At 43.4% G+C, this 24299-nt stretch overlaps 2 protein-coding genes across 7 annotated transcripts in view; both read left to right on the forward strand.

Annotated features, from left to right (window-relative positions):
• The first annotated feature begins 2 nt into the window (after positions 1-2).
• On the forward strand, positions 3-18806 carry L2HGDH (L-2-hydroxyglutarate dehydrogenase). 6 transcript variants are annotated; one of them, XR_014618444.1, is made up of 12 exons: positions 3-133; positions 369-484; positions 2049-2200; positions 4649-4780; positions 6953-7115; positions 7664-7698; positions 9184-9351; positions 11232-11389; positions 12599-12730; positions 16127-16332; positions 17057-17144; positions 18707-18799. XR_014618444.1 is itself a non-coding variant. In XM_084287089.1 (11 exons), the coding sequence occupies exons 1-10, from the start codon at positions 51-53 to the stop codon at positions 16320-16322; spliced, it is 1335 nt and encodes a 444-aa protein (XP_084143215.1). In that variant the 5' UTR covers positions 3-50; the 3' UTR covers positions 16323-16332; positions 17052-18801. The 6 variants fall into 6 exon arrangements, 3 of the variants coding, with proteins under 3 accessions (XP_084143215.1, XP_084143216.1, XP_084143214.1); XR_014618445.1 differs by having other exon boundaries at positions 17052-17144; positions 18707-18798; XR_014618443.1 differs by having other exon boundaries at positions 16127-17144; positions 18707-18806.
• Positions 18807-19693: 887 nt separating this feature from the next.
• The window catches only part of SOS2 (SOS Ras/Rho guanine nucleotide exchange factor 2), a 52396-nt gene continuing 47790 nt past the window's right edge, over positions 19694-24299 (forward strand). The window contains exon 1 of the mRNA XM_084287553.1: positions 19694-20045. Coding sequence (XP_084143679.1) covers positions 19959-20045 — 87 coding nt within the window. The 5' untranslated portion in view covers positions 19694-19958. The remainder of the gene's footprint in view (positions 20046-24299) is intronic.

Below are 24299 nucleotides of genomic sequence, written 5' to 3' on the forward strand. Positions count from 1 at the left end.
GAGAAAAAGGAGGAGCGCGGCGCGCTGTGGTGTCCCTCACCGCCCCTAAAATGGCGGCGGCGGCGCTGCTGCGGCCACGGGCGGGCAGCGGCGGGCCCGGGGCGCTGTGGCGGACCCAGCGCCGCCAGCGCAGGTGAGGGAGCGGGGAGGGAAAGAGGAGGCTGTGAGGGAGCCATGAGGCCCTGAGGGAGCCCCGCTGCCTCCCCTCGGTCATGGGGACCCCCGGCCGTTCCCTCACACACACCCCGAGGACGTGAGGGGGGCGCCCGCGACGGGCGTTTCGCCCGCCCTGAGGGACGCGTCCCCGCCGGGGGCTGGTGGTAGCCGCCGGGCGAGCCCTCACCGCCGCTTCTCCGTGTATTTTGTAGCACTTTCGACGTGGCCGTGGTCGGTGCGGGCATCGTGGGGCTCGCCTCCGCCCGGGAGCTGGTCCTGAGGCACCCCGAGCTCGCCTTCGCCGTGCTGGAGAAGGAGAAGGAGCTAGGTACGGTGGGTGTCCCGCTGCTGGGCTGTCAGAAATCGCGGCCGAAATACCTCCACCAAAACATCCCTAGTTTGGAAGCATGTCTTTGAAAGGAGATGCTTTTTGGGGTGGGTGAGCAGCAGTGGGAGAGCAGCTGCCGTTGTTGTTGAAGCAAGTGATGGTTTCACCTTAGTTCGAGCGTCTTTGCTCCTAGACACTGGTGCCGTGATGGGATTTCTTCCTTCTCCTGAGGACATGTCCATCAGGTGTCCCTCAGAGCTGCCATCAGTCCCCTTCACTGCTGGCATTGCCAGGCTGGTCTGGAGACCATGGTCTGTGCTGCCAGCGTCCCCAGACACATCTGAAGGGTAGCGGTGAGGCAGCACGGAGCAGGTCACAAACAGTGGGGGTACCAGGCTCTGCACCACAGCTGGGGTTTGGGGCAAAAGGACAAGGAGAGCAGATAACTGAAAGAATGAGCAGTGCAGGTATTGCTCTGCTGCTTTCACCTTTTCCTGCTGTTGCAGAGAGGTGAGGATGAGGCTGTTTTAGTGCCGTACGGAGTGGGAGCAATTTTAAAAACGTTTGGGTGCTGCTGGTCGTGGCACTCTCTACGCTTGTCTATTAATTGCTAGCGCTGTAAACCACAATCGTTTGCCCCTTGTTTCTTGATATTCCTGTAGATGCTGCACAGGGTGCTCCCAGTTGGGTGGGAGGTCGAAGGTAAAGTAATGATAACTGGGCAGATACTGCTAGTTACTGGCCCAGCATTAGCCAGAGTAAAGTGGCACAGCTCCCACTGTTGCCTGCTTACATCAGAATAGTTATTTCGTATGTTTTATGGGAAATCTTGAGGCACTCTGCACCTAGGCATCTCTCCTGGCTTTGAAATAATAAAGACTGAGCCCTGTTGCTTTGCTGTTTGAAAGCAACCCTTGGGAGTTGATATTTTAGGAGGGAGAACCTCTTACTTCAACTTAAATCACTTCAGTAAAACTTGTTACAGTAAAATGAAATTATTTTAATAAAAATGCTCTTGATATTTTTCACCTCCATTTTACTTAGTTACTTCAGCTTAATTAGTTACGAAGTAATTAAACAGCAAGCTGATCCAGTTCACAAGTGTTTGAAAAGTGTACCAGTCCTGCCAGCATGTCCAAAGAAATGGAGGATTACAATGACATTACTTTACGTGAGGCCTTTAAGGATGCATTTTGCTTTAAAAGTGGAATTTCTTAAAACTAATTTTATGCTTTCTACACTAACATGTAGAAAGGTTGGATGGATTTGCATGCAGTTGTAGCTCCTGGAGGAAAAACTCCCCCCACACATTGATTCAGCACATTTCAATCTGTGATGGTTTGTTGGCTTGTTATTAACTAACTGTTGCTGTGTCAGTGTTTTTTTTTTCTAGCTTTTTGGCACCAGGGGATGAATCCTGTGTGCTGTGTGATTATCTTAGTTGCGCATCTCTCGTAACATTGATTTAGGGCAGAAACTCAAATTGCTCACTTCTCTGACAGCTGAAATAATTAACCGCTCTTGGGAACGTGTATTTTAATAGTGTATTTTTCTTTCTGTTTAGCTCATCACCAGAGTGGACATAACAGCGGTGTAATTCACAGTGGGATTTACTACACGCCTGGATCTCTGAAAGCTAAGCTGTGTGTGCAGGGTGCAGCTCTCTGCTATGAGTACTGTGACCAGAAGGGAATTCCATATAAGCAGTGTGGCAAGGTACAGGAACTGCGGTGTGTTTTTACCTTTGAAACTGTAACTGTGATGTATGTTACAGTGTACAGCATGTGCCCCAGTATGGTATTTTCTTCCATGTTGCTTTTCTGCAACTTATGTCCTACAGGATGAAGGTCTTTTTTGTTTTATTTCCAGCTACTCAAGTTAGTTCCTTATCTGAGCCTAAGGAATAATCCTCCTTATCTGGGGGCTGAGCTGAAATAGCCTAGGTAACAGTGGAAGGAGGACACCCATGCAGAGCCACAAACTCTTTCAGTATGCATATGCTATGCTTCTTGGCATAGCAGGCTCTGAAAAGACTCAGACTTGAATACAGCTCCAGGTGGGACCTAGGTACGTGCATTTGTACCATATTATATTCAACTCATACAACCTGAGATGCTGGAGACAGAAGAGTGGCTGTACTGATTCAGATCGGGGTTCACCCACCCTGGTTCTGGAGTTATCTTCAGAGACCAAGGGAGGAATGCAGGCAGGACAAACAAACATGTTAATTGTTAATTCTCTCAGCTTCCAACTATTTTCAGCTCAGGTTATTCTCTGAGCCTGATCTGTTTTGTCTGCGTTAACTCAATGGGTTTCTTGTCCAAGTGTTTTTCAATTAAAAACATTTCCAGAGATCAACAGCCCGTTGCATGAAGAACTACCTCCTCTTGTTTTGAAACTGGCTCCTGCTGGCTTCATCTAAGGGCTCCTAGCCCTTTTACTGGGAGATGTGGTGAACAATTGATCTGTGCCCATACTCTACAAGCCATGTTTAAATTTATATTTCCTCCTCCCAGAGTCATCTCTCGTAGCTGATGAGTCTTAGCCTTCTCAGTCGTTCCTCTTAGAGAAGGCGCCTCATGACTTTTGTCATCCCTGTCATCTGAACCATTTCTACTTCAATTCATCTTTGATACAAGATAAGCACCAGTGTTCAGGGTGTGGTCGGGCAGTGGATTTTTGCAGTGAAATAGTGAAGTTCTCTATTATCATTTTGTATTCCATTCCTGATTGTTTTTAATACTCCATTTAGGGTATTTAGACTGTCAGCAGGCGTGAAGCTGATGTTTTCATAGGATCATTTGTCACAACCCCCAGACCTTGATCCTGATAACTTTGAACTTGGAGCCCAACACTTATATATGAGGCTCTTTTTTTTTTTTTTTTTTTAGTTATGTGCTCATCATTTCACATTACTCTGCACTGAATTTCATCTGCCTTTTTGTTGGTCTCTCATTCATCTCGGAATGTCCCTCTGCAGTTTTTACAATCACCTCTTCTCTGAACCACCTTGAGTCACTCTAAACCAGCACCTGACTTTCTCTCCTCCCTGGTTTCCCCTTTGCAGGTCACTCATAAATGTCTCAGACAATACACGCCTTTCTCTTAGAAGTGTTGCACAGACCCTGTGTGATATGATGAGGGCCACCTCAAGGCCTCCTAGCTCAGTGGCTTTTCCTCAGCCCCATTTGGGAGCTGGGTGAAGATCTCTCCCAGATCTGGGGTGCAGAGCTGAGATACCTGGATATGGCAGTGTTGGTGGACCCCGTACCTGCTCTGATTCCGCTTTTATTTTTGGCTGGACTGTTCGTGCTGTGCTCCTTAAGGTGTGGCACTGGTCACAAGATGGCACTGTGGGTTTGTGCAGCCACACACCTGGAGTTAGAAGCCTGCTCTCGACTCAGAGCACCAAGAGGTGTGGTGCTGGGAAGGGCTAACACAATCCCTGCAGCGTTGTTGGTCCTTTGCTGGCACCGAATTTCTGTATCTGTGCATCACCTTCCTCAGCAGTGTTTATTCCAGGAAAGGTGATATTGGGAATTAAATTTTAAATAGAGCAGCCCCAGGCTTGGAGAACTTGGTGCCTTGGTAATGCAAAGGTACCAGACCTGAGCAGGGCCTGGAAGTAGCGTGGTCTGCACAGGCTTGCTTCTGGTGTCCTTGGCACAGGTATCATAGCCTGGATAAATCTCTTGTGATAGCTGTGATCTAACGACGTGCTGAAGTGAGTGAGGCTGGTGCAGTTTAGTTGAGATGCTGTGTCAGAACACGTCCTTTATTCAAGACAGTTTGAGACTTTTACGTGTTGGGTTACGTTCAATTTTATTTTTCGGGAGCACCCCAGTGGCTCTTTGAAATCATGCTGTCTTCCTTCACATTCAGCTTTGTGGTCCCGTAGTACTTTTAGCAAATATTTTCCATGGATAGTCACTCAAGCTATATATTAACGTTTGTTTTTAACTCTCCCTGGTATATTGATGCTATTTGATGAGTTGTGTTTTTTGACTTTTGTGCTAGTAGTGGCACAAACCATGTTTTTTTTCCCCCTTGCATTGTAATTCATTGTTCACACATTCACTGTTGCTTGCTTGTTTGGGCTGGGTGCCAGGGCTGAACTGGCTCTGTGTATTTTGCTCACTGGTGTGCCTTGTTATCTCTTTGAAGCTCATTGTAGCCGTTGAGCAAGATGAAATTCCAAGACTCAAAGCTCTGTATGAAAGAGGGCTGCAGAACAATGTCCGAGGTCTGAAATTGATTGGATCAAAAGAAATACAAGCAAAAGAACCCTTCTGCAGGGTAAGGAATTTTCTTCTATTTAACCATTGTGTAAGATCTCAATTTTTCGGATGATGATATTTTTGAATTTAACGTGAACACGTTTCTGCCTTGGGGTAACTTGTATGGGTAACAAGTCGAAAAGAGCCTGAAAATCCAGAAGAAATGCAATTTTTAAGAAAAAAGAATACATCTGTTCATTTCTCAGGCCAATTCTTCATGTGTGTTTGCCATTACATACAAATCAGACCAGGCCTAACACAACATAAGGTGATCCTGCAGAAACTTTCTTGTCCATGCTTACTTTCACCCCGCTTTGCTGCTGCTTGTGTGTTCTCATTCCTTGTTCATCTGTTCACTGCACACCAATTCTCTGTGTGCTGACGACATAAAGAGCTGCTGCTGCTGTACTAATTGCAAATGACGTTCTGGTTTGTGTCACAAGGACCAGAATTCATGAATTGGAGACCAGGTAACTCATTTCACTTACAGCCTACAAAAGGAACCAGATTCACTTGAGTCCAAGTGGAAAAGGAGGCTGTAACCCCTGAACAGGACTGAATCTATAGGCAAGCAGATGGAACCTGCAAGCTGTTCAAACTTCTTCCTTTTCTCAGCTTTACAAGGAGGTGTTCTCTCTGTATTTATGTGTTCAGGGAAAAAACAAACTGCTTTCCCACCAATAGGAATCGGTGATTTTTATTTTTTTTTCCCTTCTACTTGCAGGAGCTTGCTTGTATGTTTTTGTGGTCGATAGGCAGATTTTCCTTTCCCAAGGTCACAACTGCTATTTCTGAGTTTATGCTGAGACAGTTCTGCTCCTTCACACTAAAATTGTTTAACTTATGTTAAACTCAGTAATGCAGCAATGAAAATTCCTTCCCATCTGCAAATACAGGCTTGGTTCAAGCCAATTTTGATCGAGTTACTTCCTATCCACTTGGCTGTAATGTAGGGCTTCTCAGCTTGTTTATTTTGACAGCAGGAGAAATGTGGGTGGTTTGTGGAATACAAAGTTGTTATTGTTTGGTTTGCCTTTGATTGAAAGGAAAATCTGGATGTAAATTCCCCATACTGTTTCATCTGGCAGCCTGCTCTCGGTGTAGTGCATGACTCATTGCTTCTGAGCAGTTGGAGGCTCAGACAAAAATTTTCTGGAGGGGAATCTTTTTTTTCGGTCTTGTAAACACTTTGTATCCACTCCTTAAAACATTCTTTGCGTGTTCAAGATCCATCTGAGCACTTCTTTCTGCAAATGACTAGGTTCAGGTGGGGCTTACTACGCTTGCTTTGGTTTCCTGTGCTGAATCCTTTTCTTCTAAGGAAAGGTAACTGCACATACAGTGCAATGTATTATAAGACCATTGAAGTGGAGAGAAATCTTTTGTGCAGAAGACAATTTTATGAACAATTCTATTTGTCTCAGGCTTGTGAATGGCTCTTATTGTAGTATCTAAGTGGCTGACAGTCTTCAGTATATTTCTGCTTGAAGCATCTCTGCAAGATAAAGCAATCCTACTATCCCAATGTTACAGCTGGAACTAGAAAAACGTTCTGTCGTCCAGCAGGATAAGAATTCAGTGAGAAACTGAGACATTTTGGTAGAAAAAAGTAGTTAAATGTCTCTAAGAAAAATTTAAAAATCTCACTCTGCACTAAACTTGAAAGTTTGGTCTGCTTTCTGCTAGGACAGGCATAGGCTGTTGTCTAACTCAGAAGGGACTTCTCTCTCTGATGTGCAATGCAGTGGGTGTTGAGACCAGGCTAGATCATATCTTTTAGCCTTGCAGGAGGCATTGGTAGTAGCCACACATCAGGTAAACTCCCAAGTGACTGTTTGTAGGTGGAACTGCATAGTCTGTGGTGAAAAATAAATGCATATTAGATGAAGTCAGGATTAGGTAACATGTTTTAACATTAAGCATTCTGTATCAACTAGTTGTTTTTGTTGTATTTTCACGTTCAGTGAAATCCCTGTAAGCAGTTTTCACCATATTAGTTGTCAGCAAACACAAACACTGCCACTGGAGCTGGAAAATGGAGAGACTGGGAACAAGCAGCCCAGGATGGGGAGACACCAGTACTCCCTTCTTGGTGGCAGCACACATCATTCCAGGGGAAATATGTTTTGTATCAAAGACCAAAGTGCACATACAGCCTTCACTGTTCTTTCATATCTTAATATTGTTTCAGGGTCTGATGGCCCTTGATTCTCCATATACTGGTATTGTGAATTACAAACAAGTGGCCGAGTCCTATGCTGAAGACTTCCAGGAAGCAGGTGGAACAATCTTGACAGATTTTGAAGTTACAGGCATGGAGATGGCTAAAGAAAGTTCTTCAGAAAGTGCAGATGGTAAGGCGATTTTTGCCCTTCATTTACTACAGTTCTGCAAAAGATTTTGTTCAAAACATGTTTGCATTAGGCTTGAGATGTGATTTCAGTTTTCTGCCTGAAAAGGATGTTTTCAGACAAAAGCCAAAATTATGTTAGTGAGAGTATTCAACAAACTCACTATTTTTCCCAGGCAGTTCACCCTTCAGTCAAAACACTGGTGGATGAAAATGACATTAATATAGATGAAGTAGAATGTTCTCTCCAGCTAAATTTAATTTTAATAGGGTATTGCATGTGTGTGATTGTGACAGTGCTCTTTATCCTAGAAGGTGAGTTAGATCTGTGGTGGTACACATCTTTTTTTTTTTTTTTTTTTTTTTTTAATCCTTCCAGAATCTATGCTAATAGATATGCTAATCTATTAATTTATAAATACAGTCATGTCCAATGATGTCGGTTACCCTGAACCCTTTGTTGTGTCAAGTAGCTCATTCTGTCAGTTTTCTGTTATGTGTCCTCTTAATTCCTTAATTCTTAATTTCTTCTCTTGTCTAATTCTCTTACAGGACTGAAATACCCAGTCATCGTTAGGAACTCCAAGGTAAGAACTAAACTCAAGATTTCGTTGCTTAATAGGAAGCTATTCTTCCTTTTCTTAAGAATTGGTGTCAAGTCCTAGTGCATTAGTCAGCCTCTGGAAAGCTTTAAAGGTGCTTTTCTATAACATGTTCGCTGTCATCCAGGACTGCTGTTATAGAACAACTTCAGTCAATTGTTAACAAAGCATATGAGTATGTTCAGATTTTACTGTGTGCTGAGAATAATAATGAAAGTATAACTTTCTGCTGCTTGACATCTTTGATGGTATGTGCTCCTTATCTTCCTTATTTGCACATTCTTACGCTTGTTGTTTCCATGGACTCCTTTTATTACGTATTGATTCAGAGAGAAACATGAATTTTCATGTTTGTTCTTGATCTTCGACATCTATAAAAATGATAAGGAGGCATTTGTAATCGTTTTATTATCAGAAAGCCACGAGGTAATGTAGTGAAACAGGTACACATACTGGGGTTGTTAAAGCAGGTTTGTTAATGCTGCACAACAAATGTACTTGTAACCTTTTCACCTTCAGGAGAAAATATCTGTGCTCTTTTCTTGGGGGGAGAGAGAGAAAGGGAAAACAAAGACAAAAAAAATGACATGAACAAAGAACACCTTCCCTACCATATTCCAAATAGCGTTTCAAGTTAGAGCTGCTGCTTTTTTTGATCCATTTCCCTGCTTTAATTAAAAAGTAGCTTCCAAATCTGTTAGATTCCCTCATCAAAAAGTGAGTACCTTATAAAAATGTTTTTAAATGGGGAAATTAAAAAAAAAAAAAAAAAAAAAACAACCACATAGTATTTGAAGATGTGGATTATGATTTCTAAAATTTATTCAGATAATAAGGTGTTGAGCTATTTAACAGCTCTCCAGTGCTATGAATTTATGTGTCTGGATAAGCTACTGTTCAGCATGACCACTCCCAGTGCGGGGGTGAAATCTGTTAATGGCCTCATTTAACCAAGTGTCTTGTGGTTGTTTAGGTACCTCACCTATAATGTGCCCTCTGGCAAGGAAAATGTGGCCAGGGAGCTGCACTAGTGTGGCATCAGTGCTTTGTAGGATGCAGACAGCAATGAGGGAGTGCCAAAGGGAGGTAGTTGGTTAGCTGGAGGAGCAGTGTTTAACTCTCATGGTGGGCCTTAGCCCTGTGCAATAAGCCTGTGTAAGGAACTTGAAGGTAGTTTGAGAGTTGATGACACTTCCTGATTTTTTTTTCTTCCCCCCTTCTATTCTTTAAGGATTCTTCCAGCCTTACCTATCCAATTAATTGCCCTTTTATGATAGTTCTCTTCCAGGGAATAAAGGAGAACGTTATCTGAAATAGGAACTGAAATGAAACAATTAAATGTTTTGAAAATGTGGTTGTCTTTATTTCTGGTTTTTACTCATTTTTTCCAAGAATTTGAGGTGATCTTTTAGTAGATATGTTCAATTTTTAATTGTTTGGTTTTGGCTTTGCCTTTTTTCCCCCATCCAGGGTGAGGAAATCTACTGTCGGCACATTGTGACCTGTGCAGGACTCTACTCAGACCGCCTGTCTGAAATCAGCGGCTGCAGCCCTGAGCCTCGTATTGTACCCTTCCGTGGAGATTATTTGGTGCTAAAACCAGAGAAGTGCTATATGGTTAAAGGAAACATTTACCCGGTAGGTACTCTCTTGTGCATGTTCCACAGTGTGTCCTAGGAATTGCTAAAACGACAAAAATAAGGGCAATATCACACTGTTGTTAGACTGAAGATAGTGATGCACAACATCTCAGCATAGGTTCAGTTGCTTTCTGACAGGACAGCTTGTTTTTTAAGGAACAGGTAAAAGAACCATCAGGGAAAATTATTGCCAGTGTGGTTTTCTATTCATTCATTTCTAAAGGAATGGGTTGGTATTATTTTAGGGAAAGAATCAAACATTTAACATGATAGCCATATACCCACAAAAGCCTGGATTTTTTCCATGTATTATAAAATAAACCCGTTGGCAGGATTCAGAAGTCAATGAGATATAACAGTAAATTATCAGTTAATTAGATGCAGGGTTTAATTTAGTCTGCTAATGCTGAAGGCTCAGACTGAGATATATTGTCTATTAGTTTCATCTTTGAATTAACTTTGCTTTGTATGACAAAAAAATAGAAGTGGTAGGAAAAGGACAAGCTTTCTACAGTCTAGTAAGAAAACTGGTGTGACAAAGAGGGACAATTCCAAAGAGAAGGTGACATTATCAGTCAGGAAGAGAGGATTCCTAGGGTAGCATTTAATCAGTTCAGGCAGTATATTTAGATAGTGCCTTTTTAATATGTGCTTAGGTTTGCCTGCTAAAAGCTGGCACAGGTCACCCCATGGATCTTCAGGTATCGGATGTTGTCTGGCCTCCTGTCACCTGGCAATGATGCAGGATCCTGCATTGGGATGGAGGGAGGAACTGGCTGGAAATGGCTTCCAGCCTTGTGCCGTGGCTATGGGAGAATAGTTTGTACCCTTTGAAAATTTGTTATGGCCAAACATGGCAATAAGACTAGAACACTGCTTTATTCACTTAGTTATATGTTACCAGAAATGGATTTAGTTTGTGGAGTGGTTGCACTAAGCTTAGAAAAATTCTGAAGCCTATTTCTAACAGGAAAAGCAGTGCTCTGAATACAGGAAAGAAACTTATAGTTTATGACTATGACATTACTTCAACTTTTTGATACATTTTTGATAACATAACCTATGTTTTGATATACCAATCGATTGCTTATTTTCAGCCTGTAAGATAGTCACTCTGTAGGCCCCTACAGCTAAAGATCTTGAAACCCCAGCACATGGAGAGGTGTGCTTATTTTATACTTTTTTCTGTGTATAGACAGCTTGTTTCTGTCAGCCTTCACACACAGTTACACTGTGTTCCATTCACAAACAATAAAAGAAACTGCAGATACTTATTCCTATTAATCAGGCTTGCTAACCATTTGAGTTGTACAGGAAAGGTGAGGTTTTCCTTATATTTTATAACCTACTTTATTGTAATGTAATTACTATTGGTGAATAGCATTTGTGTGTTCTTGGTTTTGTTGTGGGTTGACTTATAGCCTGAGAAATCACGTATACTTCTTCATACGTTGATTGTTTAGCTTTATCTGGGATGCAGTATTTCTTGGCCCTGCTCTGTACTTCAGCATTTTCAATTAGTTACGTGCTGTAACTGTACAATTAACAAACACAGAAATGAGCTCAGGAGCCAACTGCGTGGTTATTTGTCTTGAATGTTCTTGTGGTGAATGGAAATAAAATGGCAAACTGAATTACTTTTTTCATTTTTTTTATTTATTTAAAATGAATTATTTCCATTTATTGGGAGGACGGCTCCTTTATTGTGTTTGGGTTTGTTTTATTCACTCTCACACAATAACCTGTAAGTACTGTGCTTTCCTTCTCACAGATTCCCATGTTCCTCGGAGTAGTTTGGCCTCGGTGGTTGGATAGCTATTTGATTGATCTGGTTTGTAGCCGCTGAGGTTAGCTGTAATAACTTGTATCCTGCTTTAGGTTCCTAATCCTCGGTTCCCGTTCCTGGGATTTCATTTCACACCAAGAATGGATGGCAGCGTTTGGCTTGGTCCTAATGCAGTCTTAGCCTTTAAGCGAGAGGGCTACAAATTGTTTGACTTCAGTACTACAGACTTCTTTGATGCTGTGCTGTACAGGTAATAATGTCTTGTCTTTTTGCTTGCTCAATACAGTAATTTAAATGTCAGCCTATGATCCAATGGAAACTCGTTTTTGTCAAAAACCCTGCCAAGTTTTTGGTGTTGTGCTGATACGGGTGGACTTCCCAAAGAGATTCAACTTTGTGTAATCTAGTATTTCAGTTTTTGTAAACTACCAAGGCATTTCTTAGCTGGTCTGAGGATGTGACTGCTCATCAGGAGGTACTGGTGAGCTGTGTTGCCACTAATGGGGTTGCTTTGGGAATGGTCCTGGTTCAATGGAGTGCAATGCATGTATTTTAACCAACATAGACAGTGGGATTAAAATCTCTGCAGAGGTTGCTTGGACGAGAGAATGCACAGTGGTCTAGATTGTCATGTTAAACTGTATCAGGTCATCGATATGAGTTTAGAATTCAAAAACATCAGAGTGCAAGGAGATACATTGAGAGCCACAAAGACTGGGAAGCTGTCTTACAAAGCATGTTAGAGCAGCTAGGAATCATTGCTAAAAATGCAAGCGTAAATCAACAGAGTATCTGTAGAAATTAAGAGAAATCTTGCTTCTCTATGAGGGGCTGACAGGTACCGAGTGCTCAATTTTAGAAATTAAGCTGGAAAAAAGGATGTGAAAATATTGGGTAGGGTCCAAAGAGAGGCTGCAGAACAGGTCAGGGAACTGCAAAATAGCTTCCTGGCAAGGAGCTCAGCTTAATGCAGTTTATTAAAGGAAAGTGTTGAAAACATCTTGATTGTTATCTATAGACTTTTTATACTGGAAAACCAAGCAAGCAAGGCTTGCAAAGACATAACAAGATTCACTACCAGAAAGCTGAGGTTTTTAGGAGTAGATGATCTCTTCAGAACAACTAGAAAAAAGCCTCACGCATGTGGGTTTTCAGCTTCTTGCATCGATTTGATTGAATCAGTCAAAAAGCATGGACATAGGAAGGACTGGAGTTCAGAGTGATGTTCCACAGAAAGAATGGAAGTGAACGATACAGCTCTGTTTCCAAGGTTTGATGAAAACAGGGAAGAACCAGCATGTATTTCCCAAGAAGAAAGCAAGGATTGGATTATTGACGTAGGGAATTGGAAATTTTGCTCTGCAATTGCCTTTGCTACCTTCTAAAGACAACATTATTTTGACATGGCTGCATATATCATGGAAGATTTGTTCTTACTGCAGTTATTTTTTTTCTACAGTGGGTTATGGAAGCTTGTACTGAGAAACCTGTCGTATGGACTGAATGAAATGTACCGAGCGTGTTTCCTTAGTGCACAGGTGAAGGAACTTCAGAAGTTCATACCAGAGGTCACCGTCAATGATGTACTCAGGTAAAGAAAACTTTTCTTGTTAGTAACACCCAACGGCTTGTTTAATCTCTTATTTTTGGTTGTAGCAAATGTAGCGTAGCTTACTCCTTTCTTCCACCAAAATGCACTACCAAAGCATTAAAGTATTTGGATGCTTTCTCCAGGAAGGTGTTTTATATCATGTAAACTTAAGTATAGGCAGGTTTGATGAATAGCTTTGTTACTTTTACTCTCCCTAGGCTGAAATTCACAGATGTGACATGCTAAAAAAGAGAAATATCTTCCAAATGACACATCAAGTAGCTTGAACATAGTGTTTGCTTCCTTTGTGAAGCAAAATTAATGAAATTCATTAGCGAATGGCTAGTGAATGGGGAAGCCTGAGAGTTGTTACTCATACTACTAGAGGGAGGGATGTAGCATAATAGGTACCCCGGCTAAATTTCCTGTATTTAGGAGAAGAGAAGGCTGCTGATTCCCCTCAGGAAGGGAACATATGGCTTAAGGCATAGATATTTAATGAAAAGTGGAAAGCTGTAGTGCTAGGAAAGAGCTAGAGCTGGCAGAAATTGCAAGAAGTGCTTGCACCTCTGTTTTTTACATGGAGGAGGACAGTGATGTTTTTCTGTGTGCTTGAGAGCACTGTGTCATCAGATAGGAGTGAATAATGCCTTGGTTTGATCATGTCAATAAATTGTATTCAGCTTCTTAAGGTGTGGAGAGAGACTAATTCAAAGGAGTGTTGAAATGACAGGGAACTGAAAAGATTTGTGAAGAAAGCTGAGGCATTTAAAGTACGTGGAGGTGGGTTTCATTGTCTAAATATTTGCAGGGAGAAAATGCAAAATAAGAGGGGGAAAAAAAGGAGTTACTTAGTTCAGGCAGAATACCGTTGGCATGAAATTCATGTTTGACAAGGCTTGCTGTTTCAAAACAAAAGGTTTCCTTTTGAAAAGAGAGGGCTTGTTTGCGTGTTTGGGGAGGAGAGTGACTTCACAAGGAGGAAAGATACAGAAAATCCTCTGCCTGGCTACCTGCCCTCATTTTACTGTAATGACTCTGAGACATCTCCCACTCTGCTTCTCAAGTTCGTTACGCTGCCCTGCGCTCCCCCAAAAGCCTGAGTAGCCTTTGACTCCCCAGCCTGATTTCATTGTTTGTTTTTTCCTCGGGAATCTTCATAAGGCTGGAAAAAAGTTGATTTTTCTGCCTTCCGAAAATGTAAGAGCTCATAACCTTCAGGAATGATGTGAAATGGAGAAGGAGGAATTTTATAACCTATCAGGAAGCGTTTCCTTATAGCAAGAACAAGTAGCTTATAAAGCATAACTTCTTAAATGTTGTAACACTTATCCTGTTACTTCAGAGACTTAAAACTAGACAGGACAGGAGACTGGAATGATCTCCAGAACTTTGTTTGTGGAGGGTGGACTTGCAAATCTGGAGCTTGTGGGAGAGGTGAAAAAGGAGAAACTTGCTGTTCAGGACTGGAGAGGTGAAGTCTCTGTGCTGCAAGCTGGTGGTGACTTGAGAGCAGTTGGAAGAAGTCTTCTGGGCTTGTTCTGTGCAGGTATTGGCACGTGGCTGGCAGGAGGCAAGCTGCTGGGGTAGGTGAGCCTGTGATCTGACCCAGTATGAATGTCCTTCTTGTGTTTGTTACAGAACAGCAGAAATCTCCACTTTGGGGGTTATTTTCTAGTAAAATGATACTCTTGGTTCTTGGTTCTCTAATTCCAAAGGAACAATGCATTTTGGTTTTTTCTCTAGTAACCCGCTGAGGTGGAAACACCCAGTAGGGTGTTAGAGAATGGCAGGACTGGACAAGCAAGCCCCAGTGGCTGTTGAACGGAAGCAAATTTCTTAGACTGACTCATAATCAATAAAGTGTAGTATCTTCGGTTTTGCCACCAGAGGGTCACAGAGACTCTGAGATGGAAAACTCCACAGAATTAGTCTACAATGAGCTATTATTTCAGATTTTTCCCTATCTGCCAACAAATTATCTTTAAGGAGAATATGGTGCCATGTTTACTGCAGTGCTTTCACCTCTGGAGTAAGACAAAGGAGTCACAAATGTTTGCATGTCCTTTGTGGTTCTTAATTCTCTACATGAGTGCTAGTGCCCTTTACAGTAATCCTAATCATCTTTTCTAAAATCAGCGTTGGGAAAACCTCAGCACGTATGCTTGTGAAGAAAGCCTGCTTACTGACAGACAGGCAGGTGCTGCATCAGGTTCAGGACTGCAGGTAATTGTGCCCTGCAAGGATTTTGAAGGAGCACAGTTAACTCGTGAGCCACTGCTACCCTGCTGTGTCGTCTTCACATGGGCACAGTGTTTGGGAGTTGATACTGCCTTAAGATTTGGATGATCAGATTCAGCTCCCTGCTCTGCCTTGTGACTTTGGACAAACGTTGAGAATACGTTTACCTGAAGAAATTTAGCATAATAATAATATGAATAATCATAAAGATGTAATTTATAATGTGGTAGTATGGAATGACGTAGTATAGATGTACTTATCAGTGTTCAGTGTCTGAGAGCCCTTTCTCCTTTTACAGCAGGAAATTTGTCTATGCACCTGAGGTGTTCTGTTCGTTTTTTTTTGTTTTTGTTTTTGTTTTTTCCCCTTTGTGTCCCTGTAAAATGGGAATTACAGCACTTTTCAAATTTACATTGGAAAGAGTGCTATGGTAGTAAATTCCTTAAAGATTGTGAGGCACAGGATACCATAGAAATACCACTGGGAAGTCATTGTTACTTTTTAATCTGATAAATTATTGGGTGCTCCTTGGTTTTCACATGTGATAAAGATGTTGGCCTTGAAATAGTCATCTTGGCTGTCATGTGGAAACGCATGGTTATGTGTTGTGCAAACTTCACAGCCATAAAATGTTTTCATGATGTCACACGTTACTTTTCATGGGAAAAAGCCTGGTGCTAGAAATGAGGCAACGTATGCAAGCACCAAAAGCCCCAAGACAGCTTGTCAATACTTCTGCCTTTCTGGACAGAAGTAAACATTGGAAAAAATGCAGGTGCTGTTTATATAATCATTGCTGGTATTTGCTAAACATTGTGTTGACATTCTGAGAGAGTGTGTCAAAGCTTGGGTAAAGTCTGTAACTTTAAAATCCATCTAACTTCAGATAAGAATCCTTTTTGATCTAGAATAGAGCGGACCAATGTCTTGTCTTTTCCTTCGTTTCTGTTGGATGGTTCTCTAGTATAGCAGAAAGGGATTCAGTTCGAAATTATATGGTTTCTATGGTTTGGTTTTGAAACGTGTTGGAAATGTTACTAATTCCTGGGTCCTTCACATTTTCTTAAAGAAATGACTAATATTACCATATTTCAGTTAAGCTGACTGGATTGTTATAACATTCTCTTTCTAACAGTGAGCTCCTCTGATTTGCAGGGGTCCCTCTGGAGTGAGAGCTCAAGCGTTGGACAGCGATGGAAATTTGGTAGATGACTTTGTATTTGATGGTGGCACGGGAGATATCGGAAGCAGAATTCTTCACGTCCGAAATGCCCCTTCCCCTGCTGCTACCTCCTCCCTTGCCATTGCAAAAATGATTGCAGATGAAGTGAAGCGAAGATTTGAATTGTGAATATTGACAGGTGCAGTGCTGTTTTCCCCTTCTCGTATGTGTAGCAGGTTGTCTGCATTGAATGAACCCTGCAGCCTTTAATGACAAAGATGAAACAGGCAATGTGTTGCTTGCAAGATCAACCGGTAGAGCTGTGCAGTGCAAAACCAGCACTTGAAGTGTTCGCCAGCCCACAGCTTGTCAATTCCCTGAGCGAAGGATTTACGGTTCCTGGCAAGGCCTGGTATGGTGCTGGCATCTGCAAGAGCCAAGCAAACGCACCGTTGACAGGTTCACAGTAAAGGCTTGTCCACCTCAGCAGGAGCAGCCTGCGGAGGGGCTGGTGCCAGGCTCCGGGCAAGGTTCTCCCAGGACCGCAGGGAGCAGTAGGTGGAGCAGGAAGAGTCTCCATGGTTGGGTTGCCCACTTCTGGGGGGAAAAAAAACAAAACAAAACAAAAAAAAACACCCAGGCATGGGGTGGTTCTGTGTGTGCTTTCTCTCCGCCTCTTTAAATTGGTCCCCTAACTTGTATTAAAATAATGGAGGTAGAAGGATAAGCCCTGCTTAAGGATTCTGTAGATATGGAATTAAAAGCTTTATCAGAGACTGAAAACAATATTCAGAGCCTTTTACATAAAGTATTTCAGAGAAAAATAAGCCTAACGAGATTGACTTGGATTTGGTAATTTAGATATGCAATTCAGATACACAGTCTATCTGATCTGTCTCTGTTTTTTTTTTCCTATAGAGCAGAAATTAAAATGTGTATATAAACAGTCATTTTTCATGTACCTTAAACCTGGGAAGTCATCACAGATCAGGAACTACTTCGGCGGTTTGGGTTGGTATTATTTTTTGTTTGCTTTTACCCTTTGAATACTGGTAGGGCAAAAGGAGCTTATCTTTGTACAGCATATTGAGCAATCTAGTGGAAATGGTCTTTGTAAAAGCAAATGTGAAGGGAGGGAAGCTACAGAAACCTGTCTTAATTGACTCATGTTGCATACTGCTTCCCTTGGAGCCCAAAGAGCAGTGAGTCAGGAAAGCTTCCCATTTCCCTCATGCCTGGCAAGGGGGGAGCTCAGAAAGTACTGGTTACTCTTGTGAGCTCTTACTGGTACTTGAAGCTTTATCAAAAGTGCACCTAGAAGAGAATCTGTGTGGAGACTGGAGAAATATAAAGAGATGTTAAACAAGTTCTAAGCTAACAGTATCTTGGTGTGTTCTGCATAATTGCTACAAAAAAGAATTATGTGGCCCGAGGGACAAAGTACTTCAGAGTACTTTTAAAGCAGATGTTCACAGGATGTTGGGTAATACAGATAATTGTGGGTAGTTTGCTACCAGGCGATTTGCCATGCTTTTTTTTTTTTTTTCATTTGCTTTCTGTAGCTCTCTGACATGCATGAGGGATTGTGTTATCGTAGAAGGTCAGGTGTGCTAGCTGATGTTTTTACTGTACAGAGCTGAGCTGCTTTTGAGAGCCAGGGCTTAACCTATCTGTTTGGGTTTTGTTGTGTTGTTCTTTTTTCCTCTGGTGACATCTACTTTACTGGAAAAGTGACTCCCATATAAGGGCAACCTGGAAATGCAAATAATTAATCCTTCAAAGAAAAGCTTTGGTCTTTATTTTTAGCCTCAATAACACCAGACAAAGATTCAGATGTTCCAAATGCTAAAATACAGTGTACAAGTTATATCTTCACAATGAACCAATTGTATCTTCACTCCCCTCCAGAAGTGTTGCCTATCAACAGTAAATACTACAAAAAGATTGCAAAAGCAACTTCCTCCCACACGAGGTGTGGCCCTAACATGTATTGACAGAATAAAGAACATTAAAATGTAAAGCAGTCATATACTGTGGTGAATCTTAAGTCAGCACATTTAACTGCACAGCCTGCTGTGCATTTTATCTCAGGAGATGATTATTTTGGGGTAGAGCTTAACTGAAGCTTTCAAATTCTGTAGCATTCTGCAAAATATTTATATTTGTAGAGATAAAGCTATAAACCTTTTTTTAAAGGAATAACTTCAGTGATTTATGATAATTGGGTTTAATACATACATTGTGTGTTGCCCATGAAGTGTGAAAATGTATGAATGTATTTTTTTTATTTTTTTTTAAAAGGGTCCAACTCACTGGGATGGCTTAATCACCTTGCCTTTCACTATTGCGATTAAAATAGCATATTTTTAAAATTGCTGTAAGGTCTGTGTATTTCTCCTGACTTACAGAAAAGTTTCACTGGTATGTGCTAACTCTCATCAGATTTAGATGGCTATATCCCCACATAATAGGAATTATTTTATTTATTTAGAGGGTAGGGTGCAGAACCTGTCTTCCTAAAGTACCTTTATCTTATCTGTGCTTGTACCACTTCACAGCTTTTTCTCGTGTAGGTATGTGTGCGGTGGGCAGAACTGGTCCTAAGCCTGACCTGGACCTGTAATGACATGTGGAATGGTAATTCTTGAAATTCCGAATAAATGCATTAAGACAGCTTGTGATAAACATCCATTTTTTCCCCTAAAATTGTTCCTCCATAGGGTCAGTCCTAAATGTTGGAAGAGTGTGGTATGATGATTGTTTTTTTTTTTAAGGTGTTGTAAAGAAGTGCTTGAGTGTCCGTGCCATGGCTTACTAAGTGGCTGCTTTGGGGAAAACGAGCTCCTTTTTGGCACTTTGTGTTTCCAGAACAGGACCACCCCATCCTAAAAAATGGGGCCTGGGGGCTCGGAGAAGGGGACACGGAGCAGGGAGGCGTGGTGCTGGGGTGCCTGCTGCCAGACTGGGGGGGGCTGCCAGCCACATTTGTAATTGCTTTTTGCTCATATTAGAGTTGACGAACCAGCATTTTCCCACAGAAATAACCATTTTGTTGAAAACTTCCCAGGCTGTCCTGATGCAGGGGGAAGGCTGGGATCCCACAGAGCAAAGGGAGCTGTCAGTACCTCAGCAGGCACCTAAGTCCTCCGGGAAACCTACCCTAACAAGGCAGAAAGGCACTTTTAATTCTGATTTAATGAATCCCTTTTGGAATAACTTTGTAGATAAACCCTAAAAGGGCGGGGGGGGGGGGGGGGAGGGATACGTAAGGTGTGAGGGTACCTAAGCCATGAGGGGTGCACAGGGCGTGAGGGGCACACAAAACTCCAACTACGCTGCCTTCAGCCAGCGGAGGGGACACCCTGGAGGACGAAGAAAACCCCCGAGGGCGGCACAGAGCCGCGCCGCCTGATTCCCGAGGCGATTTCGGGATGGCGGCGCCCTTCTCCCCCCTCAGCCCGGCCGCCCCCTGGGGGCTGCCCGCTACTGACGGGGAAGGAGGCGGGAGGGGGGGGGCACAAAATGGCGGCGTTGGCGCATGCGCGGGGAGGGCGGCGGCAGCAGCGGGCCCGCAGCGAGCGGGGCTCAGGGCGCCTCAGCCGCCGCCCCGTCAGCGCCCGGCGAGCGGCTTCGGGCCCGGCCCCTCCCGTGCCGGATGTGATGGCCGCCGGGGCGGGGGGGGTGAGCGGCCAGCCGCCGGCGGCCCGGAGCTGAGGAGCGGCGCCTTTCTTCTTCTTTTCTTCTTCTTCTTCTTCCTCCTCCTCCTCCTCCTCCTCCTCGGTGGGGACGGGCGGGCCCGATGCGGAGGAGCCGCCGGCGGGCGCCATGCAGCCGCCGCCGCAGCCCTACGACTTCTTCAGCGAGGAGAACGGCCCGAAATGGCGGGGGCTCTTCGTGCCCGCCCTGCGCAAGGTCAGTCCCAAGCCGCCACCGGCGACACCTGCCCCGAGTCCCCCCCCACACACCTCCCCCAGCCCTCAGCCGCTTGGTGCCGGTGTCCCCCCTGAAGGGGGTGAGGGGGAGGCTCCTGGGGGCAGCCCCCGGTTTTGTGAGGAAAAAATGCCCCCTGAGGGGGGTACCCGCTCTGGGAAGCTCCCCCCCGGGGGGGTTTTCCCCTTCATGAGGCAATTTGTGGAGCTGGGCAGCCCCTGCCCATCGCTGAGGGGCCGGGTAAGGCTTGGGGAGGTGCCTGCTCCCCTCAAAAATAAGGAGCAGGATTTGCTGAAGGGTCAGGGGTGTTAAAATGCAGCCCAGTAGTCCGCTGGCTGGCCTAAAAAACCGCTCGGCACCTGCCTGAAGGGTCCTGAGGTGGGATTTTGCCACACGAAGCACCAAGCCTGCCCCCGGCACTCACCGGCTCCATCAGCTTGGCCCAAAGGATTTCACATCCTTACCGTTTATTTTTACTATACAACACCAAAAAACGTTAAAGTCACTGGATTAACATCACTCTGGCTGATTCTCTCTCTGTACATTTCATTTGGAGCAAAAGAAATAGGGCAGGGTCTTACTTTCCTAGCAGGGAAAATGATTTTTTGATACCAGTAACTGCTTGTAAAAATTGATAATTGCTTATAGATAATCTTTTTCCTCCTGGGAAAGTTTCCTTGTCTGCAGTACCCACCCTTTGGCGTGAAGCAATCGTACCGTAACGTGCATTTCGCCTATGGACGGGCAGTATCAGTGAGTCAAAACAAAATCGTGTCATTGTTCCAGTTTCGGGGAGAAAGCCAGTTTGAAAATCCTGTTTAGAAGATGGAATGCCCTGATACCGGCGCTGGGGATTTTTTAAACCGGGCTATTTTAGCAAATGCATGAGTTATTGTTTTGTTTACGTCTTGCACTTTCACTTTGGTAATGAGATGAGAGCGCTCCCGTTATTTGCAGGCTTGCCGAAAACTTGCACGGAGCTCCCTGTGTGCATAAAGCCCCAACCTGTTAGTTTCTGAGCTTACAAACTTATTACAGTATTCAATTCTTGCAAGGTAATTCTGTGTAGGTTTGAAAAATCTGCACGTCAGCCTGTTTAGATACAATCCTGCCAAGCAGCATGCTTTTGTGATGAAAATTTTAAAGTCCCGTTAAAAGCTCCGGAAGCTTTTTAGTTAAATACCTGGAATCAGAGTTAGCTGAACTTCTGAACTGCTCTTTCATCACAGTAACCGATGCTGCAGGGGCAGAGATAACGTTTTATTTCCCATTTCTGAAAATTTGTTTTGTTTGGCCTTTTTTTTTTTTTTTTTTTGAAATGAACACTTCTTGAGAAACTGGGAACAGAAAAAGAGGAAAGATTTTGTTTTCCTTTGTGTGTTAAGGTATGAGGAATCTTAGCCCTAAAATAGAGAAAGAAGTGGGGCTGGATAACGGGTCAGTACAGTTCACCAACACCAGGAATATTTCCTTGCCGCTTGAGCTTTAAGTCCACAACCTGCTTTGAGGAGCTCGGCTCTTTTTGCATTCATCTAGTTTTAAGGTCGCTTCTTATCAAAACACTTCTAAACTCTTGCACTTGCATTTAATTCTACACAGCTGACTTGACAAATGGAAAAAATAAACTGTTGAAATACCTTTTTTTTAACGTATTAAAGAACTAATGTGAGAATCTGTCTTTTGAACGATGCTCTGCGTAGGCAGGTAGAGATCCTTAAGATGCTAAAGAGTGCCAAATCATGCCCACCAGTGGGGCTCTTCTTATGGAGAAAAAATAAATAAATAAAGTTAAACAGAAGGACATAATTAAAACAGATTTTTTGGTTTACCTTTTTAGTTCTTTTACATTTAAATCATCACATTGCTAGCATTGGTACCTTAGAATCTAGTTAAGTTGAATCTTTTCAAGTAGTTTCATGTATTCACTCTTTTCCAGCTGGTAGATTTACAAGCACGTCCTTACTCTGAAGTATTTTATGTTCATCTGTTGCTGTTCTGGAAACCTAAGTAGGAAGTGAATATAATGGAAGTCGTTATAAAAGTGCTGTCAAAGTAAATGATTCAGAAAAAAACACAATGATTTTTTGCTTGCTTGCGTTATAATTCCTAGAAGTGCAGTTTGTAGTGAGTAAAACACGTTTATGGGCTGAGCTTTGGGAAGTTGTTTAACCTGGGAGCTGACGTGAGGAATTAAAGGGTCAGGATGCCTGTCAAATACCTCCAGCAGCCTGCAGGATGCTGCTGCAGCAGTACTGTGCACGTTTCGAGCTCCCTGCCAGCACTGGGTTCACACCAAACCCTCGGCAGGTTGGTGCTGGTGGGCACCAGCATCGCTGCTGCTCTGCAAGGGTCTTCCCTGCTCCCCCCGCAGCCCATGGGACAGAGATCCCTCCTGGGGGAGATTCCCTGCCCGGGGGATGCTGGAGGAGAAGGCGATGCTTGAGGGTTTGCTCTCTCCCTTTCCACGCAGGTTTTTGTTGTTTGGGGTGGTTTGGTTTTGGTCGTGGGGTTTGCTTTTGCTTTCGAGTGTTTGGGTATGTTTTTTTTTCAAAGCCCGATGGGCTTTGAGGAGAAAGATGTCAAATTGTGACACGTGTGTCTGAAGTTGGCATTGCAGCTTTGTAACCCTGCTGCCTCGTACAGATGTGGTGCCAAATCTTGTTCTTGCTGATTGTCAGCTGGCTTCCAGATGAAGCTGGCCAGAGCTGAAATGACTTCCCAAGGTGATACCAATCTTTTGATGTCCGATCTGTTAATTTTAGGCTGGGATTTTGGGGGACCCTGAGCAATGAAGCATGAGTCTGAGTGGTAACAGCTGAGCATGTAGCTCCCACCAACCTATAAATTATCAGTTTTAATATACCAGACGTGCACTGTGTAAAAGTTTTTTGGGATTGAAAATTTACTAATGCCAGACATCTTCAATTGCTACCTGGAATAAAGTTTTATTCCAGTTATTTAGAGCAAGTGTTCAGGATGAAACAGGTGACTCCTTAGAAGTATTAGGCCTTTTTGAAAAGGATGCGTAATGACGTGTATACGGGGATTTATTTGCCCTAAAATACTGTTTTCCCAACACACATTAGCATTTGTGCATGCTTTTACAAATCCAGTGGCAAATTAAAAATCTCATTTTGTAAACAAAGAGCTGTGTAGTCAATTGCTTTGTTTGTTGGATTTCTCTAAATCAAATTCAGGAGCATCTCCCAGGCCTTGTTGTGTTGATTCTCTCCCTCAGCACACCCAGAAACCATTAAGCAATTAACGCTGCCCCGGCTGCGGGCGCTACACGTGTAACCGGGGCTCTGTGCGCTGCTTGCATGTTCTAAAACAATCCCACCATTGCTCTGGAGCACTCATCGGATTTCTAGAGCATGACTAAAGGGTTTATTCTTAGCAAGCCCTGCGTTCAGAACTACAAAAGACCTCGCTGAGGACGTTTCTGGAGTTTACGGTGCTCCGGCGCTTCACACTGCTGTGAAACCCCGGGGAGCTGAGCCTGGTGCCCCTGCTCTCGTGCAAGGCAGCATGGTCAGGGTGTCCATCCGTGCTTGGGTACCTGCAGGGGCTGCCCCGCTTCCCTCCCTGCCAAGTGCACTTCACCAAACATTTTCCATCGCAGGGTCAGGCCGCCTTGGGTTAGAATTATTTAACACCTTAGTATTCCATTTCAGGGCACTATTATTCAATGCGTTGTAATTTCAACAGCGATATCTCTTCCCATGTTACGATGCTTTAAAATATTAGGGATATTTGGTTTTGAGGGCTGTTAGGTCACTGAGCTTCTAATAAATATCATTATTTGTGCTCTGAAACCTGGACTTTTGCAAACAGAAGTGCCTCAGTGCCATTCTGCCTGGGAGAGTGCCGAACCAGGGCAGTGATGGCGATGCTTAAATAGAAATTATCTGTGAAATACACACACCTGGACAGTTCTGCAGGGCAGATACCAGCATGCTCACAGTGGAGAAGAGGATGGAGGAGGTGTGGAAAGAACACCGAGTCCCCGTGAAGTGCTAGCCACCAAGCCCTTGTTAAATAATGGGCTAATTCCTCCAGGCCTTTCATATCCCTGGTAGTGGTTGGGTATCTCCGTAGGTTGCTTTTGGTCCCTTATTTGTGAGCAGACTGATTTTTGTTGCTGCATCAGTATTTGTGATCCTAAATAACATTAGGAACCAAAGGGACTGGTCCCTCTACTTACATCCTCTTTCTCATGCCTTTTTCTCCTCGCTG

The sequence above is a fragment of the Netta rufina genome (genome assembly GCF_964035555.1).
Source record: "Netta rufina genome assembly, chromosome: 5".
NCBI lineage: Eukaryota > Metazoa > Chordata > Aves > Anseriformes > Anatidae > Netta > Netta rufina.

Excerpts from the sequence above, each read along its gene's own strand:
- L2HGDH (XM_084287088.1), top strand. The coding sequence starts at position 51 with ATGGCGGCGGCGGCGCTGCTGCGGCCACGGGCGGGCAGCGGCGGGCCC. Across the intron at positions 2,201-4,648 it reads CATATAAGCAGTGTGGCAAG|CTCATTGTAGCCGTTGAGCA; the intron begins GTACAGGAACTG and ends ATCTCTTTGAAG. Across the intron at positions 9,352-11,231 it reads TTAAAGGAAACATTTACCCG|GTTCCTAATCCTCGGTTCCC; the intron begins GTAGGTACTCTC and ends ATCCTGCTTTAG.